This window comes from Pithys albifrons, chromosome 29, assembly GCF_047495875.1.
Source record: "Pithys albifrons albifrons isolate INPA30051 chromosome 29, PitAlb_v1, whole genome shotgun sequence".
NCBI classification, from domain to species: domain Eukaryota; kingdom Metazoa; phylum Chordata; class Aves; order Passeriformes; family Thamnophilidae; genus Pithys; species Pithys albifrons.
The window spans coordinates 514,651-535,323 of NC_092486.1; the positions used below are offsets into that span (position 1 = coordinate 514,651).

General features: G+C 56.7%; 1 protein-coding gene across 7 annotated transcripts in view; it reads right to left on the reverse strand.

Moving 5' to 3' along the window:
- Positions 1–20,673, reverse strand: part of KANSL3 (KAT8 regulatory NSL complex subunit 3) — a 30,112-nt gene that overhangs the window by 5,042 nt on the left and 4,397 nt on the right. Inside the window, exons 3-20 of one of the 7 annotated variants that reach the window (XM_071578996.1) lie at positions 19,671–19,761; positions 18,893–19,078; positions 18,640–18,771; positions 17,995–18,111; positions 17,435–17,536; positions 17,222–17,293; positions 16,305–16,379; positions 15,206–15,363; positions 14,799–14,862; positions 13,495–13,695; positions 12,757–12,910; positions 11,492–11,569; positions 7,553–7,735; positions 5,385–5,457; positions 4,266–4,414; positions 3,544–3,656; positions 2,866–3,058; positions 1,551–1,669 (exon numbers count right to left, since the gene is read on the reverse strand). In XM_071578996.1, coding sequence (XP_071435097.1) covers positions 1,551–1,669; positions 2,866–3,058; positions 3,544–3,656; positions 4,266–4,414; positions 5,385–5,457; positions 7,553–7,735; positions 11,492–11,569; positions 12,757–12,910; positions 13,495–13,695; positions 14,799–14,862; positions 15,206–15,363; positions 16,305–16,379; positions 17,222–17,293; positions 17,435–17,536; positions 17,995–18,111; positions 18,640–18,771; positions 18,893–19,078; positions 19,671–19,761 — 2,260 coding nt within the window. Of the gene's footprint in view, positions 1–1,550; positions 1,670–2,865; positions 3,059–3,543; positions 3,657–4,265; positions 4,415–5,384; positions 5,458–7,552; positions 7,736–11,491; positions 11,570–12,756; positions 12,914–13,494; positions 13,696–14,798; positions 14,863–15,205; positions 15,364–16,304; positions 16,380–17,221; positions 17,294–17,434; positions 17,537–17,994; positions 18,112–18,639; positions 18,772–18,892; positions 19,079–19,670; positions 19,762–20,673 lie in introns of all 7 variants that reach the window. The other 6 variants (XM_071578994.1, XM_071578998.1, XM_071578997.1 and 3 more) reach the window with 6 other exon arrangements.

Sequence of the window (20,673 nt, forward strand, 5' to 3'; positions counted from 1 at the left end):
AGCCACAGAGCTCCATGGACCTGTAGTGGGAGATGTCCCTGCCCTTGGCAGGGCTGGGAATGACACACCTTTAAGGTCTCTCCCCAACCCAAACCATTCTGGCATTCCATGAGGATACAAAAGGAAGATGGCTCTGCCTCTCCTACAGCAGCTCACCCAGGATCTGAATTTGTGTGAGGAAAAGTAGAAAAATCATGTGCAAGAGGGAAAAAAGTCCATAATAAAGCAAAACTGCCAAGTTGGAGTGATTCTGGAACCCTCAGCTTTCCTTAATCCTTGCTGGGAACCGGAGCTGGATCCCCACAGGATGCTGAACTACTTTCTCCCTGCAAATCCTGCCTCAAACCACCCCAGTTAACCCCTTGGTACATTGTCAGCAGCCCTTTCCCTGCAGTGCCTCCTGCAGTTCCCTGAGGCACATTCCAGGTTTCTCCCCCATGTCCATGCCCAGGAAAGCAGCCAGAGGAGGAGATGCTGGTGTCGTCCAGCTGGACCAGGGGGCACCCACCTGAGCCTTGCTGGAGGCACATCCCACCCACCCCTGTGCAGGGATCCAACTCCAAACTGACACTGGCTGAGGATGCAGCCCAAGGGACACCTGCAGGGAATCCCCCTTTGGCACCCCCAGGATCTGGGAGTGAGAGGTCCCAGCTGCAGCACCAACACCACCATGCTCACAACAAAAGCCCCTCTCAGACCTGGCACTTGGTGCTTTTTCTCAGCCACACCAGGACTTCCTGGAAGCAGGAATGCAGCCAGGGTTCTTGAGACTGGAATGGGCCAAGAATCCAAAGAGTAAGAGCATTTCCTGCTGTCAGTGATCCTCCTGCAAAGGGAGGTCTCAGCACTCCAAAACTGGCTTCCACAGCACAGCAGTGAGGGAGCAGCAACTGGGGAGCTGCAGAAGGGAAAGGTGCAGCATTCCCAACACCCACAGGGCCCAGGGCATTGGATACAAGCAGCATTTCCAAGGGGAATACAGCTCCAGGCCTCCAGACAGCATAGCCACTGGAAGACAGGCAGGACACACTCTACAAGGAGCTTCCCTCCTGTCCCCACAACCTGTTTCTGCCAGGAAAACCTGGGGATTTGGTACCAATTCCCATGGTGATGCCAGCTCTCCAAGCCTACCTGGAGAGCCCCTTGGTGCAGCACCAGTGTGGGCAGGGTTAGGCGGGATACTGGGGAGGGATTCTGCCCTGGGAAGGTGGGGAGGGTCTGGGATGGAATTCCCAGAGAAGCTGTGGCTGTCCCATCCCTGGGAGTGTCCAAGGCCAGGCTGGAGTGACCTGGGCTAGTGGAAGGTGTTCCTGCCCAGGGCAGGGGATGGAATGGGATGGGCTTTGAGGTCCTTCCAACCCAAACCAGTCCATGACTCTGTGATGTGATGCACAACCAACCCTGACACAGACAGATCAGCACGTGGTCCTTCCCAGGACCAGGAACAGCCTCCCCACCCTGGCCACGCCTGCCCTCGGGCTGTGAGGGGCACACACAGCTCAGGTGGGCAGAGATGGGCAGGTTCTGTGGGGAAAGGTGTCCCAGCTTACCTGTGGGCCCTGTGTGTGCATGGGCTGCTCCTCCAGCTGTGGCTGTGCCGTGCCCAGGGCGCCCGCACGGCCCGGCTGCCCCCGCAGTGTCACCGTGATGGTCGTGGGTGCCTTCAGGCCTGCAGGACACAGGGGAGGTGCCCCTGAGCCACAGGGACTGGGGGGGCATGGGGGCATCCAGGGGGGGCAGCCGGGGGGGAGGCAGCTACGGGGGGCAGCCAGGGGAGCAGCAGAGCCACTGCAGAGGTGGCACAGAGATCGTCAGCACCCATGGCTGTCCGTGAGGGAAAAGGGTTGGGAATGTTGGTTGTGGGTGCTCCAGGCACCTCCACCACCTTCCTGCTCCCCTTCTCCCTCACTCCCAGGGTGCTCCAGGCACTCCACCACCTCCCTGTCAACCTTGTCCCCCCTTCTTGGGGTCACAGGATGTACCAGGCACCTGGATCACCTCCCTGACCTGCTTCTCCCTTGCTCTTGGGGTGCTCCAGGCACCTCCATCCCCTTCCTGCCCATCTTATCCCTCATCCTCAGGGTCACAGGATTCTCCAGACACCTTCATCACCTTTCTGCCCTCCTTGTCCCTCGCTCCTGGGGCGCTACAGGTACCTCCATCCCACTCCTGCCCCTCCTCTCCTCACCCTCAGGGTGCTCCAGGCACCTTGATCACCTCCCTGTCCTCCTTCTCCCTCCCTCCTTATTGGGGTCACAGGATGCTCCGGGCACCTGGATCCCCTCCACGCCCACCCTCCTCTCTCACTCTCAGGGTCACAGGATGCTCCAGGCACCTGGATCCCCTCCATGCCCCTCTCCTCTCTCACTCTCAGGGTCACAGGATGCTCCAGGCACCTGGATTCCCTCCATCCCCCTCTCCTCTCTCACTCTCAGGGTCACAGGATGCTCCAGGCATGTGGATTCCCTCCATCCCCCTCTCCTCTCTCACTCTCAGGGTCAGAGGATGCTCTAGGCATGTGGATTCCCTCCATCCCCCTCTCCTCTCTCACTCTCAGGGTCACAGGATGCTCCAGGCACCTCGATCCCCTCCATGCCCCCCTCCTCTCTCACTCTCTGGGTCACAGGATGCTCCGGGAACGTGGATCCCCTCCATCCCCCTCTCCTCTCTCACTCTCAGGGTCATAGGATGCTCCAGGCACCTCGATCCCCTCCATGCCCCCCTCCTCTCTCACTCTCAGGGTCACAGGATGCTCCAGCCATGTGGATCACCCTCCATGTCCCCCTCCCTCCCTCCCAGCACCTGTATCACCTCCCTTCCTCCTCCCTCCCCCCCAGGGCACTCCATGCACCCCGTGCCCCTCACCTGCTGCCTGGTTGGAGATCTGTGCCAGCCCTGGCAGGCTGCTGGCCAGCTTGGCCAGCCCCCCGTTGGCCAGCAGCTGGTGGATGGCGGTGGGCTTGGCGCCGGTGCCCAGTGCCACGGGGATGGTGCGCACCACGGTGCCCGTGTCTGCCGGGAGGGCCCCCAGGCCCTGCAGCGTCTTCCCTGCCGAGCTCTGCGGGGACAAGAGGCAGCCCTGAGCCCCTGGGCACAGCCTGAGGGGTGGCACAGCCCTCCTGCCCCCATGGCAGCCAGGGCTGTTCACAGGGCACGGCTTTTCTGGTCCAAATTCCAGTCAACTTGTCCCTTCCAGTTTGCACATCTTATTTCAACCAGAAAACATAACTGGGACAAACCGGCCCCACTTCCAATGCAGTCACTTGAGAGGTCACAGGTGTGACCTCAGACTGAGGGGTCACAGGTGTGTTTTCCCAGAATATCCAGGAGAGTGATCCCTGATTCCTTTAAATCCACTCTCCAATCCAGTATTTTCTAGGAGGCTTCCTGGAAACACCTTCCCACAGTGCTGTTCCCCGGACCTCACGTCACCTAAGGCAGCACTGAGCCCCCACTCCTCATCTCTGCTGGTCCTGGGCAAACAGGGCCTTCTCCAGGTTCCTGCAGCCCCACCCCATTCCCGGTGGGATGCCCAGTGGGTACCTGCACGGCTGGCCCAGCAGCAGCCACGCTGGCAGGCAGGGAGGAGGCCTTGGTGCAGATGTCCTGCAGGCTGAAGCTCAGCCCTTGGAGCAGGCTGCTGGCAGATGCTGCTCCTGGGAAAACAAAACAATGGGAAAAGAATAAAATGAGGTTTGTGGAATTCCCCACCATGACATTCCAGGGGTGTCCCATGGCTGTACCCCGAGGCTGGTGGGGATCCACACATAGACACACATTTCACAGGATCACAGAAGATCCTGAGCTGGATGACCCACAAGGATCATGGATCCAGTTCCTGGCCCTGCACAGACCCCCCCAAAATCCCACCCTGTGCACCAGAGGATCATCCAGACCCTCCTGGAGCTCTGGCAGCCTTGGGGCTGTGCCTAAACCCTGTTCAGTGCCCGCCACCCTCAAGGAAAGGACCTTTTCCTGATATCCCACCTGAATCCCCCTGGCACAGCTTCATCCCACTGCTGCTGCAGCTCCAAAGGTCTCCTGTGAAACCCAGGAGGCTGGAGCATGTCGAGTTTAGTGTCTCAAGGTACACACAAATGACACCACCAACAGGTCACCTGCTGCAGCTCCCACAGCAAATCCCAACAAATCCTGCCCCAGCTGGACCCAAAGCACGCAGGGGGTGCAGGGAAGAGGCTCCACTGGGGGATGCTGAGCCTGGTTTACCTTTTACCTTCCCAGGGCAGACATGGGGAGGTGGGTACCTTGGAGGGCGCTGGCTGGCTGGGCCTGCAAGCCATGGGTGCTGCTGGCCACCAGCCTGCTCTGCAGGGCATGGAATGCACTGGGAGTGGTGCTGCTGGGAATGCTGGCTGGAGAGGAGCTCAGAGAGGCCTCTACTGCTGAACTCAGCCTGCAAGAGAGGGGAGAGGCTCCAGTGAGTGACCAACTGCACAGGGCACGGCTGGCACCAGCCCCAGCAACCAGCAGGGCTCCTGCAGGAGGGGAGCAGAGATGCAGGAACACAAAGCCAGAGGATGATGGAACTGTTAAGGCTGGAAAGGCCTCTGAGATCATCACATCCACTGCAGGAGCACCTATGGCAATGTCCATGGATTTCCAGACTGGGAGACCTTGTTACAAGTGTGCACCTCCCTGGGTCACCCTGCACAAGCCATCGAGCCCAGAGAAACACTCCTGTTTAAAACCCACCTTCTATTTAAAACAGGTCTTGTCCCTCTCTCTCAAATCACAGAACCCCAGAAGTGTTTGGGTTGGAAAAGACCTTAAATCCAGTTCACCTTAAACCCAGAGACACCTTCCACTATCCCAGGTTGCTCCAACTCTGCCCCAGCCCGGCCTTGGGCACTTTCAGGGATGGGGAATCCACAATCTCTCTGGGCAACAAGACCAGTCAGTCTGGTTGCCCAAAGCTTGGGCTGAATTAGAAGGGAAAACATGAGATTCATTTCCAACAGAAATCCCTATGGACAGCCCATGACCCTCATGAGTCACTTTGAGCTTTTCCCTGTCTTTGGGATACAAAATGTTTAGCTGCCAGAAGGAATGAAGGGTTAAACTCTGGATTTCCGCCAAAGCCACTCCAGTCACTCCAAAACCAGAGATGAGCAAACTGGAACTGGGAGCCCCATATGAACCACGACCCACCAGCCACAATACCTTCCATTCCTGCCCATTTCTGCCATTCCCAGCCTTGCCTCCCGGGTGGCAAAGAACTTCCAGGAGCCCAGGAGTCTCCTCCCACACAGCAGAGAATTCCAGGGAGAAGCAAGACACCAGAGAGCTGCACATGCAGGAGGGCCCCTGCTGCAGTGTTTCCTGTCAAAGAGACCCACAGCTGATAAATCCCAATGCCCACTCACTTGGGGGTGGAGAGCAGCCCCGAGAGCTCCTTCGCTGCGGCCACGGCCACGGGCAGCGGCTTCCCGGAGACAACTGCAAGAGAAAAAGGACAGTCCTCACTCTCCCTCCTCCACGGGGCTCAGGTGCTGCTGCAGGGATCCCCCTCTCACAGGTACAGCCATGGGCTCCTCCTGCTCCCAGAGCAGCTTGTCCAGGGACAGCACACATCCCAAGGACCAAAGTCCAGTTCAAACTGTAGTGGAGTGACCACCAAGACTGAAGGAATCAGCTTCCAAACGCTCGGGACTCTCAGGCCCTCACCACCAAATCACACCTGTCTCCTCCACATCCTCTCCACTAATCCCCTCCTAAGTCCACCATGGCATGGCTGAACCACCTCAATGGATTTCTGGGATCTGGCTGATGGATTTTGTAAGGATTCTTTAATTAAAGACACTTTACAAAATACACAGGGATGCGACAAGTCACGACACTTGTTTATTGTGGCATTTGTTGGGATACAACTCTGTTTGTCTTGTGCTTTCCTCCTGCTCACACCCGGTAAGAGGGAGTTCTTGCTTTGGTTCATGTTTTACTTCTGCAATTCATTTCCTTTCTGTGAAAAGAAGTAAAGTTTGGAAGATTAAAAAATAAAATAAAATAAAAGACTCCGGAAAGCAGAGATTTTCAAAGCTGCCCAAAGAGCAACCATAACCTTCCAAAAGGAGGTGGATTAAGGCACTTCCACCGTACAAAACAACTGCTAAGTAGCCAAGAAGTGCTTGGGAAAGAGCAGAAATATTCCTCAGCTTGGAAAAGCTCTGATTTCTGAGCAGAATGAAGCCACTTTCAGTCCAAAACCTCACAGATGCAGAGCTCCGGCAGAAGGAAAACACGCTCCAGACAAGGTAACATCCCTCAGGGCCACAGGGAACAGCAGCAAAGCTCCAGAGGCCTCCCTTCCAAAGGCTCCCGGGAAGAGGATGCAGCCCTTCCCCTCTCCCTGGGCACAGCTCTGCTGTGGAGGCTCCTCCTGGATGCAGAGGCAGGAGAGCTGGAGTTTGTGTAGGTGCATCAAAGGTGAGCTGTGCCAGACTCAGGGCCTGGGGCTGCAGGGCCCGAGCACACCAAGGGCCTCCAGAGGGAGGGAGGGACACGGGTGCCATCCCTGAAGCAGGAGCACATTCCAGGCGGGAGCAGCAAACCGGAGAGGCACACACCTACATGGAGCAACAGGTCCAGCACCCTCCTTCCTGCGGGAACAGCACCCTCCTTCCAGCAGGGCCAGCACCCTCCTTCCAGCAGGGCCACCATCCTGCTCCCAGCAGGGCCACCATCCTGCCTCCAACAGGTCCAGCACCCTCCTTCCTGCAGGAACAGCACCCTCCTTCCAGCAGGGCCACCATCCTGCCTCCAGCAGGGCCAGCACCCTCCTTCCTGCAGGAACAGCACCCTCCTTCCAGCAGGGCCACCATCCTGCCTCCAACAGGTCCAGCACCCTCCTTCCTGCAGGAACAGCACCCTCCTTCCAGCAGGGCCACCATCCTGCCTCCAACAGGTCCAGCACCCTCCTTCCTGCAGGAACAGCACCCTCCTTCCAGCAGGGCCACCATCCTGCCTCCAACAGGGCCAGCACCCTCCTTCCAGCAGGGCCAGCACCCTGCCTCCAACAGGGCCAGCACCTTCCTTCCAGCAGGGCCACTATCCTGCCTCCAGCAGGAACAGCACCCTCCTTCCAGCAGGACCAGCATCCTGCCTCCAGCAGGAACAGCACCCTCCTTCCTGCAGGACCAGCACCCTCCCTCCAGCAGGGCCACCATCCTGCCTCCAGCAGCAGCTTCACACACAGAGGAAGGAGGACGCAAGGAGGTGTAAAAACAGAGGGAGGGTAAAATTCACTTCCCAGCTCCAGGCTGTGCCCAAGCACTTTGCTGGAGTGTGCAATTCCAAACACTATGGATATGGAAAACAGGCTCCTGCCAAGCTGCTGCAGGTCACACTGCCCCAGCTGCCCCCAAGCCACTCATACCTTGAGCCATCACCTTTCCTGCAGCAAAATCCTCCAAACCCAGCAGCAACAGGCCAGAGGCACAGCTCCCTCCCCTCCCGGCAGGTGCCCTGGGGCGGGTCTGGGCACCTCCAGGGCCCTGTTTTCAGGCTCAGAAGCAGCTGTGCCCCCACGACTCACTTTCTGCCTGGGTGGTGAGGGCAGCTCCGGTGCCCAGGGCAGTGGCATCCCCGTGGGAGACAATGGTCACCTTGATTTTGGCTCGTTTGGAGGGTTTGGAGCACTGGGTCGGGCTGGGGCTCTGGTGCCTCTTCAGCTGCACATCCTCTCTGTCAGCCCCTTCCGAGGGCTCTGCCACCGGAACTGGGGACACAAAGAGCTGTCTGAGCACCCGTGACCCGAGCTTGGCTGCTGGGGCACACAGGGACATGTGCCCATGCACACACCTGCACTGCTCCATGCCAGCCTGGCCCACTCCATGCACCAGAACACGATTCCCTCTCCTCCTGAGCTGCCTCCTGCCATCCTGTGTGTAGGGGTGACTGTGAGTGCATCCCTTAAGGAAAGCAGTTTAGAGTTCTCCCTTAAAGAGAAGAGAGCTACCTGTGGTGTGAGTGGTGTCTTGTGACCAATGAAATGCTTCAGTGTATGTGAGGTGAATGGGCGAGCCAATAATGCCATGACATGTTGGCTGTGAGAGGATATAAAAGGTGTGGATGTTACTGAGAATACATCTCCTACCAGGAACTACTCCTACTATGAACTGTCTGTGAAACTATCTTGAATGAAGTCCTGTAAGCCTTCTGATCAAAGCCTTCTGATGCTGCTGTGCCTGAGCCCTTCTGACTGTCATTCACGCTGCTCCGTTGCTCAGGGAAGGGGACCCCAATAAATGGTAACCCCTACACCTGTCCTGGGATTGGCTCGAGCTGCACACGGGCCAGAGCAGGTTGGGTGGGACACCTGCCCTGCCCCTGCACTGGCATCACGCTCCAAGCCACCCTTTGCACTTCTAACTGTGGCACAGCCTCTCCTGGCACAGCCCCCTCCAAGAGCCCTGATTTCCAGGTGAGGGCTTCAAGGTGGAGATGTGTGGAGATAAAGAAGGATTTGTGAGTTGAGAAAAAGGTTTTGGAACTGCAGGCAGATTCTGAGGCCTATTAGCAGGTACTAAATTAGTTCTATGAGAAAGACCAACAAGCCAGCAAAAACAAAGTAAGATAAGAAGGTTTTGGGTCCAGCTGCCCCTGGGAAAGGAACGTTGAAGAGACAAAATTCTCACTGCAAAGTGAACATCTGTCCAGAAAGTGTCATCCAATTAAAAGCTGTAATGAGGTTTATGGACACTGTGACTCAACCTATGGTACTTGGCTATGGGTGGGATTTAAGAACATACAGTGTGTAATTTGAAGTTAGAGTTAGCTTTTACCTTTACTTATTTTTTCCTTTCTCCGTGGAGTGATTTAATAAACTCTCCTGTGTGTGACACCTGTGAACTGTGCCCTCAATAATTAATTATCGGCCGCCACAACCTACAGTGAACTCTCACAGAGACGTGCAGAGCTGCAGCAGGATCAGAGCTCAGCCCTCCTGCTCCTCCAGCACAGCCCGGGGATCGCCCCCAGCGCTGCTCCCGGAGCGGGGCGGGATCTTGGGAGGCACCAAGCAAAGCAGGAAAGGGGCTGCAGCAAAGCCAAGCCCCCCAAAGCCCCACACTGGTACCAGGGCAGGAAACCCACGAGCTGAGAGTTCTCTTCCACACCCATGTCTCACTATCCTTGACGTGTCACATCCATTCTATCCTGTCTGAGGCACCAACTTCCCAGGGCCAGAGCCCAGGAAAAAGCACAGGGGACCACTGGAACAAACCACGGCCATGAGCTGCCACATTCTGCCCACCCAGCATCTCCCACCATCAGCCCAGCCTGAAACACTGGGAATTCCCTGTTTCCAGGTGGCCCTGGGCATCCAAGCTGTGTATTCCACCGCCCAGGGGCCAGGATGTGCAGCCCTTTTATTTTAAGTACCTAGATACAGATCTGTAAAATGGATATAGATGTGTGTGTGTGTGTGTGTGTGTACACATTTACACACTCTCCATGTACCATCCACACACCTCAAAACTGGGGATATGGGACAGGACTGCAGCCAGATCCTGGAATTCTGTGTGACTCCAAGCATTTTGGGGCTGCTCTGCTGCCCAAGGCAAGTGCCAAGCTCCCTGTCCTGCTCTCCATGGCTGGACCTGGGGCCTGTTCCCTCGTGCAACACTTCAATGCCTTCCCCCCTCTCCAGCCATGCCCCATCCACCCCATGCATCCGGAGAGCCCTCGGAGCCTGAGGGCACCACTGCCCCACCCCAGGGCCACCAGCCAGGCAGGACAATGCAAAGCACATGCACAGGTGTCAGGTGTCCCTCAAAGCACCAACAAGCAGTGACCCAACATCCCTCTGTGTCCCCACCACTGCAGGGCAGAGCCTGTGCTTCCCTGTGGATCCATGAAGGGCTGGCTGCGTGTTCCCAAGGAACAGCCCACTCCCAAATCAACAAATGCTCCACCCAGCTTCCTACCTCACTTCCCAGGCAGTAATGAGCCCAGAGATCCTAATTAGCTCTCGGTGTCATCAACAGACTCCCCCCAGGCTGGTGCCAGCTGGGAATTCTCCTCCAGGGCCCCAGGAGTGCCTCCTCCCCTCCAGGCACAGGGAGAGCTCCGAGCAAGCCTCAAAGGGGGAAAGATACCTTTCAATGGGGCTCAGGAGGGAAAGGGCCCTCCCAGACCACCATCCTGGGACAACACCTGGCTCAGGGCTGGTCACCAGGGCTGGGGAGTCACAGGAGCAGCATCTGGGGTGTTACAGAGGAACTTCTCACACATGTCAGCTCTCAGCACCCTAAGGGAGAACTGACACATCCTCTGACACCACTACAGCCTCTCAAAGCCTTGGGTTTCCACATCTCCTCCCCTCCTAACCCAGATCCACACACTCACTGCCATTCATAGAGGCAAAACCTATCTTTGGATACTTCGGATTTTGCCCTTGATCCCAAACCCTCAGAGCACAACACGCCCTGTGCTCGAGACTCCAGGGCTACAGAGTGCTCAGCTCTGGGTCCAGACACCCCCATCCCTGCTCCATGACACTTCTCAAAGCCATCCCTGTCCCTGCTCCATGACACCTTCCAAAGCCATCCCTGTCCCTGCTCCATTACACTTCCCACAGCCATCCCTGTCTCTGCTCCATTACACTTCCCAAAGCCACTCCTGTCCGTCTCTGTCCCTCTTCCATCACACCTCCCAAAGCCATCCCTGTCCCTGCTCCATGACACTTCCCAAAGCCATCCCTGTCCCTGCTCCATCACACTTCCTGAAGCCATCCCTGTCCCTGCTCCATCACACTTCCTGAAGCTACCCCGTCCCTGCTCCATGACAGCTCCCAAAGCCACCCTGTCCCTGCTCCATCACACTTCCCAAAGCCACCCCTGTTCCTACTCCATGACACCTCCCAAAGCCATCCCTGTCCATGCTCCATCACACTTCCCAAAGCCACCCCTGTTCCTGCTCCATGACAGCTCCCAAAGCCATCTCTGTCCGTGCTCCATCACACTTCCCAAAGCCACCCCTGTTCCTGCTCCATGACAGCTCCCAAAGCCATCCTGTCCCTGTCCCCCTGCTCTGACTCCCTCTGGCCAAGCAGAGCTGCTCCACATGTCCCTTCTGGGTCACTTGGCCGTCCCTTGTTCCTCTCCCCGTGTCTGGGAGGCTCCACCACCACCACGGGTGGTCTCTCCAGGTTGGTGTTCCCACCCCCTTCATCTCCTCCAGCACAGACAAGGGTTAATTGCAGTCCCATGCCCAAAGCTCTGTCCAGCAGGGCACACTGCCTGCCACACACCGCGGTACCGCCGGGAACAGGGAACAGCTCAGGAATGCCCCAACGGGCCCTTGGCTGCAGCTCCAAACACAGCAAAGAGGAAGCAAAGAGCAGGGGGACAAGGGGACACACTGGGCCACATCCCCAAACCAGTGCAAGAGGAGAGGAAGATGAGGGAAGAACGCAGCAGAGACAGAGAGGAGGCAGAGACAGGGAGAGAGCAGGAAGGGAGGGGATACTCACCAAAGAGACATGAAGAGGTGCCAGGAGGAAGAGCTTTCCTCACCAGCATGTTTTGTTTCAGAAAAGCAGCAAACTGAGCTGAAATGAATCAGAGAGAATTACAGGATCACAGCTTGGCTCTGAAGGGGACAGTGAGCTCCAGGGACAGCACAGACAGCTCGGAGCAGGGACAGTGCTCTGGACATGGTTCCATCCAGCCACGGGCACAGCAGAGACACAGCGAGCTCCTCCTCATCCCACCGCTCACCAGGAGCCTCTCCAGCCCCACAACCACTGGAACAAGGGCAGGCCCAGATGGGAGAGCACAGCTGAGCTTGGCTCAGTCGCACCAAGAAGCTGAGAGCAGCTGCAGATGGGAGCCAGCACATCCCTGAGCAGCTCCAGGCAGGAGCAGCAGCATTCCCGACAAAACCAGGCAGCCATGGCACAGCCAAAGACCCAGAAAGACCCTCAGACCCTCCTCCTGCCTCCCTCAGCTACAGCAGCAAAGCAACACAATCCTTCAGTCTGTGGCCTAAGACATTAAGGGAAATCCAAGCTTCAGCTTCCCCGAGTCTATCCCTGAGTTAGGGAAAGGCTTCCAAGGATGTGGAAGGTCACACTGCTGTAGGAGACAACCATGACCCTGTTCAGGTCTGCCCTGAGCAAAGAAATAAGGAGAGAAGGGAGGATGGAGAACTATTCCCCAGGTATTTGCCAGGAGGATCCCTCATCCACAAAACCATTCCCTACATTCCCAGCATTCACCAACACAGCAGTTTTAATCAGCAGTAACAGGACACAAAATTCCACAGTTCAGGGTGTTCTTACTCAGAACAGGTTTTCCACAGCCATTTGCTCCAAGATCACTCTGTAATTCCACAAATCTCACAGTTCCAGTCTCAATTCAACAGCCTCAACCATGCCCTGAGCACCTCCAGTCTCTCCCTAGGGAGACCTCCAGGATGTGAGACACTGCACTCCCACTTCCAAAAGGATCAGAGCAAGGCTACACAGGGATTTGATGAGCCAAAGTGGAAGTCCTTCCCACTCCCAACAGCAGGAAGACTCCACACGCTGCAGAAACACCATTCCCAACTGAATTCCAACTCTCCACCAGCCACTGCCGTCATGTGACAGGGACAGGGAGCTGAGCTGGGTAAGAAGCTGCCACTGGGAGCTTGGAATTCAAGTCAGGACTTGGAAGACAAGAACCTGCACTTGTCAGGACAGAGAAAGACCAAAACTCTGGGTGCTGAAAGGGTGGGAAAGCTGCAGGGAATTACCTTGTGCCTGCTTGTGTGCCAGGACTGTGTCTGGCCTGGGCACCTGCCTCTTGAGGAGCTGTGTGGTGGACACCTGGGGCGGCTTCTGCAGGGACACGGCGGCCACTTTGGTCTTGGGGCTGGAGGTGGGGCTGCTGGACACGCTGGACAGGTCCTGCTGGAAGAGAGGGACACCTCTTACCCCCATCTTTCCCTGGGTCATCCTAACCCTGAGTGTCAGGAATCCCTTAGCTGGAGCAGCACATCCCAGGCAGGAGCAGCAGCATTCCCGACAAAACCAGGCAGCCATGGCACAGCCAAAGACCCAGAAAGACCCTCAGACCCTCCTCCTGCCTCCCTCTCAGGGTTCATTTGCCTCACCACAAGCCATTGGAATCATGGAATTGTTACAGCTGGAAAAGACCTTTAGGATCATCAAGTCCAACCATAACTGAGCACCACAGTCACCACCAAACCATGTCCTCCAGTGCCACATCCACATGTTTTTGGAACACCTCTAGGGATGGTGACTCCACCACTGCCCTGGGCAGCCTCTTTACAACCCTTTCCATAGAACTTTCTCCCAATATCCAACCTAAGCCTCCCCTGGCACAGTCCGAGGCCGTTCCCCCTCCGCACCCGCTCTTTCCTCCCCTCCATCCTGAGTAACCTCTCAGCACATATTCCCACGGCACAGAGGCACATCCACACACAACCCCAGCCTTTCCCGGCTGCAATCCCCGCGGGAAGGGCTCCCACCTCCGATCCCGAGGGCGAGGCTGGCACTTTGGCAGCAGGGGAGGTGGGTCTGCTGCCCCTCTCGGGCAGGTCGAAGGGCAGGTCCCGCCGGGGGCACTCCCGCGCCTTCCGCTTCCTCTCCGCATCCAGGTCCCGCGGGTCGGAGCCCCCCTGGCCCTCGGCGCGGGTCAGCACGCCCGTCAGGAAGTCAGCGATCTCATCCTGGGAGGGGGAATAACAGCGGGAGTGAGAGGTGGGCAGGGCTCCGACAACGATCTGCACAGCCTGAGGCAAAGGAAGGATGACATTCCCAGAGGGACAAAGGGAAAAGTCTCCGTAGGTTTAATATCCTGCAGGAAGGTTCCCTCAAATCTCAGATCACAGAATGACATTCCCAAAGGGAAAAGGCTCTGTAGGTTTAATATCCTGCAGGAAGATTCCCTAGAACGTCACAGACAGACCAAAGAATGACATTCCCAGAAGGACAAAGGGAAAAGGCTCTGCAGGTTTAATACCCTGCAGGAAGATCCCCTAAAACCTCAGACAGACCAAAGAATGACATTCCCAGAGGGACAAATGGATCTGTAGGTTTAATATCCCACAGGAAGATCCCCTAAAACCTCAGACAGACCAAAGAATGACATTCCCAGAGGGACAAATGGATCTGTAGGTTTAATATCCCACAGGAAGATTCCCTAAAACCTCAGACAGACCAAAGAATGACATTCCCAGAGGGACAAATGGATCTGTAGGTTTAATATCCCACAGGAAGATTCCCTAAAACCTCAGACACACCAAAGAATGACATTCCCAAAAGGACAACGGGAGAAGCAAGTGCAGTTTTAATACCCTGCAGGAAGATCCCCTAACACCTCACAGACAGACCAAAGAATGACATTCCCAAAGGGACAAATGGATAAGGAAGTGCATATTTAATATTCCACAGAAGATTCCCTAAAGCCTCGCAGACAGACCTTGGCTTTCTCATTAAAGCTCTTACTCTGCTGATTTTGGACACATGGGAGAGAAATGTGATGGTTTCCCCAAACATCCCCAAAATTCTGCTGGCACCCCCTGGGAATCTCAGGAAATTGTTCTTAGTTTAAGGGGCACCCCCAGGAACCTTTAAGGGGCACCCCCAGGAACCTTTAAGGGGCACCCCCAGGAATCTCACACCTCTCCTCCTGAAACCACCAGTTCCAAATGCCCCTCAGGAGACAGATCCCTTCAATCCAACCAATCCTGGCTGGAACTTGTGGGCACTGAGACACTTCAGCAGGGATTATCCTTTTTTTTGGGTGTGAAGGGAAGGTTCCCAGGGTTACCTGGATGCACCTGTCCACCATGCTCTGGGTCAGGCCTTCTGACTTCTTTTTGGCTTTGCTTATCCTGGGAAATAAAACCACATGGAAATGAACACATTTGGTTTGCACTTCCACACTCCCGACCCTGAGTCAGGTTCAGGGGGTCACACTGAGCAGGGGCCCAGCTTTTAACCAGGCCCAGCTCTTAAACCGGGCCCACCCTTTAAGCCGGGCCCAGCTCTACCTCAGGCCACCCCATTCCCATCCACGACCGACTCAGCTTGCTGGGGCAGTTATTCCAAACTCAGCCAAGCTTGGACCATTTTCCTGCCATTCCCAGCCACTTTCAGCACCAGATCTGGGATTTATGTACACAGCACAACCCCAGCATTCCCGGGAACAGGGAGCATCCCCTTGGCAGGCGTTACCTGAGGTTGTCATCTGCTCCCCCCACCACCACCATGCTGTTGTCCGCCCGGATCTTCTCCCGGAAATCCTCCATGGCTTCGATGTTGCACTGCAGGGAGTTCTGCCCGATGACGAAGAGCACGGGGGTCTTCATCTCCAGGAGGGGATCATCGACATCCTGCAGGAGCACCGGGAATTGGGATCAGGAAGGGCTGAGCCAGGACCTCTGGAGCCGAGCACTCAGGGTGAGGCTGAAGAAGCACTAACGGTGAATCCCGGCAGGATTTATGGAAGCTGCTCCAGCAAACCCCTTCCTGAGGGATTTCCAACACCCTTGGAATCAGCCACTTCATTAGCACAGCTCTAATTATTCCCAAGCCAGTCACACACTGCTCAGCTCACAAAGGAGCAACCCAGGCTGGTGGTAAAGCAGCTCTGGTGCCAAATGAGGGATCCGGGACGTGGTTAACGAGGGATCCGGGACGTGGTGAACGAGGGATCCGGGACGTGGTGAACGAGGGATCCGGGACGTGGTGAACGAGGGATCCGGGACGTGGTGAACGAGGGATCCGGGACGTGGTTAACGAGGGACCCGGGACAGGGCTAACGAGGGACCCGGGACAGGGCTAACGAGGGACCCGGGACAGGGCTAACGAGGGACCCGGGACAGGGCTAACGAGGGACCCGGGACAGGGCTAACGAGGGACCCGGGACAGGGCTAACGAGGGACCCGGGACAGGGCTAACGAGGGACCCGGGACAGGGCTAACGAGGGATCCGGGACAGGGCTAACGAGGGATCCGGGACGTGGTTAACGAGGGATCTGGGACGTGGTTAACGAGGGATCCACACATAAGACCCTGGAAGGAGCTGCAGTAACACATCCCAGCACAGACAAGCACACACAGCACCTCTCACACCTGCTGCTGCCGCCTCAGGAATCCCACCAGAAATGAACCAGTCCCTCCTCTGAATGCAACACCTCCTCCAAACACAAATCACACGGACACTCCACCAAAAATCTGCCAGCTGTCACTGGACTTCCAAGCCTGATCCCACGAAACAAGGCAGGGAGGTCACATCAAGCAGAGCTCTTGCAGAAGCTCCAGCTGGTCCTTACCCCTCTGGGGCCATCCACGGTGAGCAGTGGGAATCCAAGGCACACAACGGCTGTGACATATTCCATCACTGAAACCTGGGCAGGGAGAGCAGTGCTCAGCATTCCCACAGCCTGAGTGCCCTGGAGCCAAGGCTGCTGTGCCAGGCTCAGAAACACCTGCCATGGCTACACTTGGCTTGGGGGATTAAAAGTGATTAGGAAAGGTTAAAAAACTCAAATTCTCTCAGAATGATGAAAGCCAGGCCCTGGAGAGACCAAAGCCAGCTCCGAACTGAGGCTGAGCCTGGAATGGTTTGGGTTGGAGGAACCTCAAAGTCTATGCAATGCCACCCCCTGCCATGGGCAAGGACACCTCCCACTATCCCCGGGTGTTCCAACCTGGCCTTGGACACTTCTAGGGATGGGGCAGCCACAGCTCCTCTGGGAATCCCAGCCCAGGGTTTCATGGAATCCTGGAATGGTTTGGGTGGGAAGAGACCTTGAAGATCATTCATTTCCACCCCCTGCCATGGGCAGGGACACCTCCCACTGTCCCAGGTTGCTCCAACCTGGCCTTGGGCACTCCCAGGGATGGGGCAGTCACAGCTTCCCTGGGAATTCCATCCCTCACCATTCTCATAGGGAAGAATCCCTTCCCAATATCCCACCTATCCCTGCCCTCTGGCAGTGGGAAGCCATTCCCTGTGTCCTGTCCCTCCATCCCTTGTCCCCAGTCCCTCTCCAGCTCTCCTGGAGCCCCTTCAGGCCCTGCCAGGGGCTCTCAGCTCTCCCTTCTCCAGGTGACCCCCCAGCTCTCTCAGCCTGGCTCCAGAGGGGCTCCAGCCCTGGAGCAGCTCCGGGGCCTCCTCTGGGCCTGCTTTAACAGATCCACATCCTTCTTGTGCTTCCCTGTGGATGCAAAGGACTCAGGTACTCACGTGACAGGCCACCAAGGCACCCGTGTTCCACCCGATCAGGATGATCTGCTTGTGAGAGAAGTGGTTGTGAATCTATGGGAGACAAAAACGCAGGGATGGAGCAGCAGGACAGACAGTGGATGACGCCCTGGGGTGGCACAGCACCTCCAGGAAGGGGAACCAGGTCAAAGGGAGCACAAGGACTCCCTGCCACAGCCACTGGCTGCCCCTCACCTCTGCCACTTTGCCCCTGACAGCCCCGATCATGTGCTCCAGGCACTGCAGCACTCCCACCCCACTGCCGTTGTTCAGCAGGGAGGTGGTGATGGGAATCACCTGCCAGGGCAGAGGGGAAAGCAGGAATTAATGAGGCCTTTACTGGGGACAACAGGTCCCGACAATGAGAGCAGACCAGAGCCCAGTTCATGCATGAACTTGTGCTTGATCTTCTTCCCCCAGGATTCACTTGTAGCTACTGAAACCACAGGAATTCCCCAGAGATTCCCGACAGAACCCACCTCCCCTCACTCCAGTGTACCAACCACACTCATCAGGAGACCTGTGAGCAGCTCCAGGGCCAAGAGGACTAAGGTGACCTCTCATCTCCCTTCTCCAACCCCTTCCTACCAGAAACCTCATCAATCCCTAAAAACAGTATCAAAAAACCTCAAATACACCGGATTTGGGCAACTCCACCCCATGCAGTGTCTCCAGCAGCAAACTCTGCAGGTGGCAGGTGCCAGGCTCTGCTTCCCAAGGCCTGTGGTCCCTCCCCCCGAGCTGAGCCCACGCACCTTTCCCAGGCAGGAGAGCTGGGACTGCCAGAAGCGGTGCCGCCGGGACGTGGGGAACAGGGAGTTGGAGGGGCCGGAGGAGGCGATGAGGATGAGGGGGGAACCAGGCAACTTGCTCTGCAAAGCCCAGCAGGAGACAACAAGTCAGGGGCAGCAGCTGCCCTGCAGAGACCTTGCCAGCCTGGCCTGGCCTGCACAGAGGGGCAGGAGAGGTCTTCTCCAGCTCCTTAACTGATTGTTTTCCCAAGGCAAAGCTTGGGATAGTCCAGGGGGAATGTGCTGAACAGGAGGACTCTGATTGAAAAAGTCTAAAACAGGGGAAGAGGAGCCCAGGAGACAGAGGTGGAAGGAAAAGGAGGAGAGGAAGAATTTCCAAGCCAAAGCTCCCTTGGGATAGTGCATGGAGAATGTTCCTAACAGGAGGACTCCCTGATATTAAGCAGGTCTATAACAGAGGAAGAAGACAAAAGGAGGGGAAGAATTTCCCAAGTCAAAGCTTCGGATATTCCAGGGGAAAGTGCCCAACAGAAGGACTCCCCATCACCAAGCAAGCCTAACACAAAGGAAAGAGCCCAGAGGAAGACAGAGGTGGAAGGAAGAGGAGGGAAGAGAGAACAATAAAACTGACGTGGGAGAGGCACTTACTGGTTTATTGTGGGACAGGACACCCACTGCTGGGTCCCAAGGCCTCTTGAGCAGCAGGGACAGAGCCTCGGCCCCTGCTGCTCCTGTCTTGGCCGTGGAGGAGAGCAGCATCCTGTCGATGAGTGTGGGGATCTGGAACCAGAGCCAGCAGGGACTGAGAGAACACCCACAGACAGAGACAACAATTCCAGCTGTGGCTGCACCAAGGCAGAAGGGCACCAGCTACAGCCAGGTCTCCCACTGCCTGTATCACCTTTCCTTTCAGGGTCTGCAGGGCATCCAAGTAGGCAGCCAGCACGGGCAGGCTGAGGGTCTCCACCAGCGTCGTGTGCAGCCACTGGATGAGTTTGGTGTCCCAGTTCACACTGGCCAGGGCCTGGCGCACCCTCCGGGCACATTTATCCACCGCTATCCGCCTCAGGACCGGCTCGTTGCACGCCTGCAAACAGGAATTCCCAAAGGAACAGTCAGGGGGGAAATCAAGCGTGACACATTCATCCTGATCCCTGCGGAGTGTCGGCCTGGCCAGCCCAAATTCCTCTGGGAGCAAAGCCCAACATCTGGCTGTGAGGACTAAACTCGTCTCAGAAGAGGAGACTGAGGGGGACCCTCCCAGCAACACAAAACTCCTCTGGAGGAGCAGCTCCAATCTCTGCTCTGTGTGACCAGCAACAGGGTCCTGGAATGGCTGGAGCTGTGTCAGGGCAGGGTTGGATCTCAGGGAAAGGTTCTTCCAACAGAGGGTGGTGGGCACTGAACAGGCTCCCCAGGGCAGTGGGCACAGCCCCAAGGCTGCCAGAGCTCCAGGATGATCCTCTGGGGCACAGGGTGGGATTTTGGGGTGTCTGTGCATGGCCAGGAGTTGGATGGATGATCCCTGTGGGTCCCTCCCAGATCAGGATATTCTGTGATTCCATGAAAATCATGGCTCAAAGAGGCCCAGAGCTGCCTGTTCCTTGAGGCAACATGACCCAAAGGCTGAGATTTTCAGCTTGGCTTTACTGGGCAGGACAGATAAGAAGGACTCTTACCCCCTCATTGGCCAGGCGAGCCAACCTGTCCGACTGCAGCGCTTTGTGGATCTTGTTGAACAGCTTGTTCTGGGCCATGGTCCAGCCTGTCCTGTGGGGACACACAGGGGCTGTCACACCCCACCCTGGGCCTGGGGGTGCTGTCCAGGAAGGAACCAAACTCCTTCTAATGTCAACACTGAGGCCTGAAGGGTTCCATAGGGGGGAATTCATGCACATCCTCCTTTTCTTTGGCACTAGAATGAGGCTGAACTGAGGATGTCCTCAAAGAGCTCCCCCTGTGCTGCCACTGCTGAGGCACCTCCAACCCCGGGGGCAGTTCTGGGCCCTCAGCCCAGGAAAGACACTGAGGGGCTGGAGCATGTCCAGGGCAGGGAAGGGAGCTGGGAAGGGGCTGGAGCAGCAGGAGGGGCTGAGGGAGCTGGGGGGGCTCAGCTGGGGAAAAGGAGGCTCAGGGGGAACCTTCTGACTCTGCAATCCCTTCCAGGAGGGGGGAGCCAGGCTCTGCCTCAGGAACAGGGACAGAAGGAGAGGGAACAACCTCAGACTGGACCGGAGCAGATGGGATATTGCGGAAATTTCTGCATGGAAAGGGCCGTCCAGCTGGCACGGGAGTGGAGTGCCCATCCCTGGGGGCACTGAACATCCCTGTGGATGCAGCACTTGGGGACATGGGCAGTGGTGTCCTTGACAGCACTGGGGAACAGGTGGACTTGGTGACCTTAGAGGGCTTTTCCAAACCAAACAAGTCTGGGGATCTGTTCCATCACTCTACGACTCACTGTCCCCTGAACAGAGAGATGGCTCCATGGGATGGACATCAGAAGGAATTTCCTCATGGAAAGGGTGGTCAGGCATTGGAACTGCCCAGGGAGGTGGTGGAATCACATCCCTGGTGGTGTCCAAAGAATGCCTGGTTGTGGCACTCAGTGCTCTGGGCTGGGGAAAAAAGTGGGGATCAGGGACACCTGATGCTCTTGGAGATCTTTTCCAACCTCTGTGA